Raw genomic sequence first — 6,857 nt, 5'->3', positions numbered from 1 at the left:
ACTTTTACAAACTGCTGTATCGCAACACTCAGGGACCTGTCCAAGGTCCCAGCCAATCGAGGCAGCGCTGGTGATTGGGGAGGCTCAGCAGCCTCAGCACGAGAAGGGCTGGCACCAGGGCACCGCCCGCGACCCAGCCCAGCCGGCGCTAAGAAGGCACAGGGAAGGCGGCCCAGCACCACGTGACCTCCTGGGCCCGCTTCCCCCTTGTTGCGCCAGGAGGGAGGCGTGTCACGTGACGTGAGCTGGGGGAGAGGAGGAGCAGAGGGAGCTACGTGACCAGTGAGGGGCGGGGCCGGGGGAGGGGAGGGGAGGGTTAGTCACGTGATTCGGGCGGCCCGGAACGATCCGGGGAGGTGCTGCGCGGCCGCCATTTTCCTGCGGCGCCCAGTGTGCGTGAGTCCCCCGACCCCGGCCGAGCGGAAGCAGCGAAGGGCGGGGGCGGGGGGCAGGAGGCGGGGGCGCTGCCCGGGTGACAGGGCCGTCCCCGGGGGCGGAGCGCAGCGGCGCCGAGCGACGTGTCCGAGCGCAGCTGCCTGCGGCGGGGCAGAGCGACGTGTCCGAGCGGGTCGGTCCCCCTGTCCCGTCCCGTCCCAGCCCGGCGCCGCGGCACCATGTCCGGCCAGAGCCTCACCGACCGCATCACGGCGGCGCAACACAGCGTGACCGGCTCGGCCGTCTCCAAGACCGTCTGCAAGGCCACGACCCACGAGGTCATGGGGCCCAAGAAGAAGCACCTGGACTGTGAGTAGCGGGGTGTGTGTGGCGGAGGCTCCCCCGGGGACCTGGGGGGTCTGTGAGTAGCGGGGTGTGTGTGGCGGAGGCTCCCCCGGGGACCTGGGGGGTCTGTGAGTAGCGGCGTGTGTGTGGCGGAGGCTCCCCCGGGGACCTGGGGGTCTGTGAGTAGCGGGGGGGGTTGTGAGTAACGGGGTGTGTGTGGCGGAGGCTCCCCCGGGGACCTGGGGGTCTGTGAGTAGCGGGGTGTGTGTGGCGGAGGCTCCCCCGGGGACCTGGGGGTCTGTGAGTAGCGGGGTGTGTGTGGCGGAGGCTCCCCCGGGGACCTGGGGGTCTGTGAGTAGCGGGGTGTGTGTGGCGGAGGCTCCCCCGGGGAACTGGGGGTCTGTGAGTACCGGGGTGTGTGTGGCGGAGGCTCCCCCGGGGATCTGGGATCTGTGAGTAGCGGGGTGTGTGTGGCGGAGGCTCCCCCGGGGACCTGGGGGTCTGTGAGTAGCGGGGTGTGTGTGGCGGAGGCTCCCCCGGGGACCTGGGGGTCTGTGAGTAGCGGGGGGTGTGTGGCGGAGGCTCCCCTGGGGACCTGGGGGTCTGTGAGTAGCGGGGGGGTGGGTTGTGAGTAACGGGGTGCGGGGGACTGGCAGAGGTTCCCCCGGGAGCCGTGGGGGTCTGTGAGTACGGGGGTGGGGGGAGAGGTTCCCCCGGAGGCTGTAGGGACTGTGAGTACGGGTGCGGGGGGCACAAGAGGTTCACCCCTGGGAGCCGTGGGGTCTGTGAGTAACGGGGGGACCGGAGAGGTTCATTCCGGAAGCCGTGAGGTCTGTGAGTGGGGGATAGGAGAGGTCCCCTCTAGGGGCCGAGGGGACTGTGAGTGGGGGCAGGAGAGGTTCCTCTGGGAGCCTGATAGGGGCATCTTGAACATTTTCCACCCATCCTCGGGGTATGGTAGAACACCTGGGTTGCAAGTAACCAAAATGTTCAAATACTTATCTAGCTTCTACACATAGGGAATCATGGGACCACTGGATTGCAAGTAACTAGGGGTTTCCCCTTGGGCTTCTGCTGGGCCCCCTGACCAAGGCACAACATGAGAGGGAGGGCATGAGAAGCATGTGTACTCTGAGTAACTGAAACTCCCCCACATACAACAGGTGAATTCAACTACTTTTCAGAGGCCAATACAAATGAGAGGGTGGAGGGCTTTACTAGAGTCCCCAGGAGCAACTCTCCCACCATAAGGAGCTGCTGTTAAAGGAGAAGTTGTTGGGATTCATATGAGCGTTGTCCTTTGTACTGTGTACAGGGGCATCATCTTTCATACAAATCTTCGGCTAGAAGGTGCTTTATGTTTTGAATTTCCCAACAAAAGCCTACCTCTGGTTGCCAGCTCCTTCTTAAGACATGAGATTATGAAGTTCAAGAAGAAACTTCTGCACTACGAATATACCTATACTGACATCAAAACCTATGACCATCAGCATCCATTCCTGAAATCACCTTGCTGTGCAGACGAAGTGCAGCATGTAGACTTTGAATAGCTCAGCTCTCTGCCTTCACCTCAATCCATAAAATCATAGGCCCCCAAAAGATGCACCTGGACTGATAAGTGTGTCCCTAATAAATCCTCCTATTCCTTCCCACCACATTCTTACAATACTATTTGACCATTTGTGAGGGACATCTTTCTATCAAAGCAGTAATATTAACTGAAGTTGATAGACTAAGCAGTTTATTGTATTTTCACACCATGCGTGTGTCAGTTCAGTTCCTAGATGGTACAATAATACAATTAGTAAAAGCTTGCTGTGTACCGCACAAACACATCGACATTCTCAGTATAGGACAGTTTACATTTTAAATAGAGGGGGAGAAAGGAAGTATTTTTTTCCATTTTAAAGATAAAGGTCATAGACGGAGATTAAGTGAAAAGAACAGGAGTACTTGTGGCACCTTAGAGACTAACAAATTTATTTGAGCATAAGCTTTCGTGAGCTACTTCATCGGATGCTGTAGCTCACGAAAGCTTATGCTCAAATAAATTTGTTAGTCTCTAAGGTGCCACAAGTACTCTTTTTGCGAATACACGGCTGCTACTCTGAAACCAGAGATTAAGTGGTTTGCTCAGTGTCATACAGGAAGTCTGTGGAAGAGCTGGGAATAGAACCTATTTCATGAATCCTAGTCCAGTGCCTCAAACATAAGATCAACCTTCTTGAAATACAGCAGCAAATAAGTTGGTTAGTTTTTTGTTGTTTTGTTCTCTGACAGATTCTCTTCCTTTTTTGCTTTGGTGATGTCACAGTACTTTACCAGCTTCATATTTTTGGTCTGCGTTGCAGGATCACCTGAAGTCCCAGTTTATAGTTCATTGAGATATTTCTGAAGGCCAATTATGATAGCTGGTTATTGTGCAAATCTGGATAATGACAGAATTGTGATTTTTTTTTTGAGCTATTCGTCCATCTTCCTTTCTGAATTCCTATATGATGGTAGCTTTATATCACTTTTCCTAGCTTTCCCTGGACGACTTCAGGAACATCTAGTCTTGCCTTTATCAGCATACAAGAACTGTGACTTTCTTGTTTAAATCACCAGTGTGTTACTTGGTTCTGCAGCTGTTGTCTTTAGCTTGAATCAGTTCTCAGGTTCTTTTGAGTTTCTGCATCTTCATCTGTAGAACACTTGCTATGTTTATGCCAGGTATCTTCAGTTGATGAGGCAACAGAAATCTGAGCTTGTTCAATAATGATGCAATTTTGAGCTACAACATGGTCTGACTTTTAATAGGGCCATCATTAACCTTAATATCTTGTGCTGTTCCAGCAAAGCTGCACAGGAAAGGTTCCTCACATTCTTTTGCAGGTCTGTATGACCTAATAGGCCATTTCCATCTCCGGCCTCTGATTCTGAGAACTGTTTCTCGTTAATTTGTATGATAAGTAAAGGTTTAGATTTAATTTGAATTAGGTTGTTTAGAGATTTTACATTTGGAGCACAAAGTAACAATACTTTAATGACAAATACTGCAAATATTGGATAATGTTTATCCAACATTAAATTGTTTTTCTGCTCCTTCCCATCTTAAAGGTTGCATTTTATAAAAACTCCATGGTGGAGATCATCAATAAGATGTACTACCAAATGATATTAATAAAATTCTGGGAGAGTTTTGAGGTGTGTGTTAAGCTACTAAAATACTTGAGAATTCAATCTACCTGTAAAATATTATGCATTTTTCCAAAGTACACATTTTGGTAGTATTTGTATGCTTAATATTTCTTTGAAAGCTTGATCTTTTATCGGCAGTCTTAAGTCAATTTATGCATGAATCCTAATAAGGTCAGATAAACCTGTCCCAATGTGGTCTTCTTAAATTTGTTTCAGTTGTGCAGGAACTCTGTATACATATACTTGGTCTAGTATAATGTGCATACGTGCTTGTTAGGAATCTTGGAAGTCCCCTTGTAGTTCAGTAACAGATGTTACATTGTTTACCATTTCCAAATAGTTCCAGTTTAAGAATAACATCCCCTTTTACCTTACTACAATAGATTTAAGTGGCCAAGTGTTCAAAAAGGCAAACTACTCTCTCTGTGTTATAGTAAGAGCCTCCTCTTCTGTGTTAGCTTGCTAACATTGCTTTGTGTTTTGAGAATGATTTAATATATCCATTGTTATGCATGCTTGATCACTCACTCCAGTTTCCTGCCAACTCAAGTTTTTTCTTTAAGAGAAGTAATAATTTGGAACTACTACCTTGCTGGCATAGCACAGGGAGATCCCTAAAAGTTAAGGATCACCCTCGCAGTGGATTTGAAAGCAATATCTAGGCAATGAATGTTTAGCTAAATGTAGCTGAATAACTTGGCATCAAATTGTTTTAGTTGCTTTTTCTTGCTATTTCACAGGTTCTGTGTGCGTTTCAGAACATAATTCAAGCAAGCAGCTCTACTAGAATCTGTAGGGCATTTTTGTGATAGTGGTTGACATTGTATGTAAAGTGTTATGGAATTTTTTGAATATTGATTGGCATACTCTGGCATTTAGTCTTATAGAAGTGGATCTTGGAGAAGATGTCTCAGTGCATATTTTTCTGTTTGCTTTATATTATGACTAGTGATGGGTCAGCAGTTAACACCTTTTTTTAATCTCAGAACAGTTTTAGTATAATTACTATTAATGTGGTACTCAAGTCTGTGTTAACAGACAATTCATGTTACAAAATGTTTGCAACAGGTTGGGCATTGGAAGTCCAGGTGAGCAATAGGGCAATAGTTTGAAGTAATTGATGTGCTTTTTTTTTTTGGATTTAATTTTATTTAGGCAAGCTTTTCACAAAGTGACATAAGAAACATAGTAAAATGTACAATGAATAAATCTACCTTTGACTGACTAACCATTCCTAAAGTTCTTTTGCTGAGGTAATGTTTGTATGGACTATTAGAGGTATTAAACCCAATCAGAATATTTATTTTTTAAGGAAAATGACAGCTTGTAGAAGCCTAAGGCATGAAATGACTGGTCCTGCTACACCAAAAATAACTCAGCCCCTCAGTTTCTAGGACAAAGTATTAGAATATGTACTGGAGGGACCAATGCTGCAGTGTCTGGAAGGTGGAATAGAAGTCTTAATAGGTGTCCTCAATCTCTGACTCCTGTGGTTTTGATTCTGTGATTCATATCAGAAATGTGTTCAGATGGGTCATTGTCTTGCAAATGAGACACAAAGGTCAAAACATTAAAAAAGGGGATTCTATCTTGAATCTAAGTTCAGATGATCTGACTCTTCCATAAATCTTTCATTTTCCGATACTGGAATTAGATTTTCTGGCGGCATTGCTTTATTGGGCTGAACTTTTCGTAGAACTTATTGTAATTTGCTCCCCTTTCGCGTGCATGTGGTTCCTCCTCACCAAAACAGAAGTGTTCAGTTATTCTCCCTCAGGAACCCTTAGTATTAGATATAAGCAGCTGTTCTGCTGTCTAGCACTAGATGTGCTAAAGTCAGCACCCTTTAAAAATGCTCTCTGGTATTCTCTGTATGTACACTTACTATGGTATTTTGTAGTAGTTTCCAGTTTAGCTACTGCAGGTGTCAAGTGTATAAGGGCACCCACTGTGTCAGCAGTGGATATCGATCATTAGTAACACTTGTCTCACATGAACCACAGTGAGATGGTATTATGTGCCCAAGAAGCAATTCTGTAGTCTGAAACAAACTCTGTTTCCTTTTCTAACATATTGTTGTAATGGATTTCCTTTGAACATGATGGAATTTCACAAATGTAATTAATATTGTTGGCATTCTAATCAGCATTGACAGTTCTCATTTGTTTTATGAGAACAGAATTATTTGTTAGTGAAACCAACATCCAAAAGTGATCATCGTTACTTGCATGCCAAGTGATAATCCTATTTTGTGAATTTATAGAAAAAAATTTATAGAAGGAAACTTTGTGTGACATTCTGAGATGAGGTTGAGGAATTCTTTGGAGTTGAGATGAAAAGAAAACTACTTTTTCAGCATTAAAATCAGCACTACATACAAACTTAGCAGCATCATTCCTGCTTGGCTAGAAACTAGAGGGATTTTAATGCAAATTGTGAAACGTCAGTTTAATACTTTGAAATTTTGCATTTCTTCAGTATATTTGGTATAAACAACATTAACTATCTAAAATGATGCTTTTGTTCTATATTACCAAACACCTTTGCTAGTGGAATTTTTAACATGCTTAACACTCACAACTTAAATTTGATAGTTTTTACAAAATTCAGATGAAAAATGTTTTCATGAAACTATTTTTAAAAATGCAATAAAACTGTTGATTTGTTTTGAACTAAATACTCTGCTGTAATGTTTGCGTCCCAAATGTTGCAGCTTTGAGAACCTGGACTGACTGCTGGAGAACCTAAAACTAAGTGGAAAGTCCATTTAATAGGTTTATGATTCATATGATATGTCTCCATCCATGTTTTATGGCTGAAGCCATAATATTGTTTTATTCTTAGTTACACTGTTGTCTTAAACCTACAACCAGCTGTTTGTAAAATAGAGGAATTATTGTTTGTTGAATAACATATGTTATTCAACAATAAATATATTTCCTTAGCTCTTAAAAATG

At 44.8% G+C, this 6,857-nt stretch overlaps 1 protein-coding gene across 22 annotated transcripts in view; it reads left to right on the top strand.

Moving 5' to 3' along the window:
* Nucleotides 1-316: 316 nt before the first annotated feature.
* PICALM (phosphatidylinositol binding clathrin assembly protein) overlaps nt 317-6,857 on the top strand; it is a 118,761-nt gene continuing 112,220 nt past the window's right edge. For 15 of the 22 annotated variants that reach the window (XR_012157972.1, XM_073336480.1, XM_073336348.1 and 12 more), the window contains exon 1: nt 318-744. Coding sequence is in view for 18 of the 22 variants with exons in the window: in XM_073336480.1 (XP_073192581.1) it covers nt 615-744 (130 nt within the window). In the remaining 4 variants the exon portion in view is untranslated. Of the gene's footprint in view, nt 745-6,857 lie in introns of all 22 variants that reach the window. The other 7 variants (XM_073336381.1, XM_073336390.1, XM_073336399.1 and 4 more) reach the window with 3 other exon arrangements.

Source organism: Lepidochelys kempii, chromosome 1 (assembly GCF_965140265.1).
Source record: "Lepidochelys kempii isolate rLepKem1 chromosome 1, rLepKem1.hap2, whole genome shotgun sequence".
Classification (NCBI taxonomy): domain Eukaryota; kingdom Metazoa; phylum Chordata; order Testudines; family Cheloniidae; genus Lepidochelys; species Lepidochelys kempii.
Note: the sequence above shows the minus strand (reverse complement) of the source record. Positions and strands in the feature narration are given on the sequence as shown.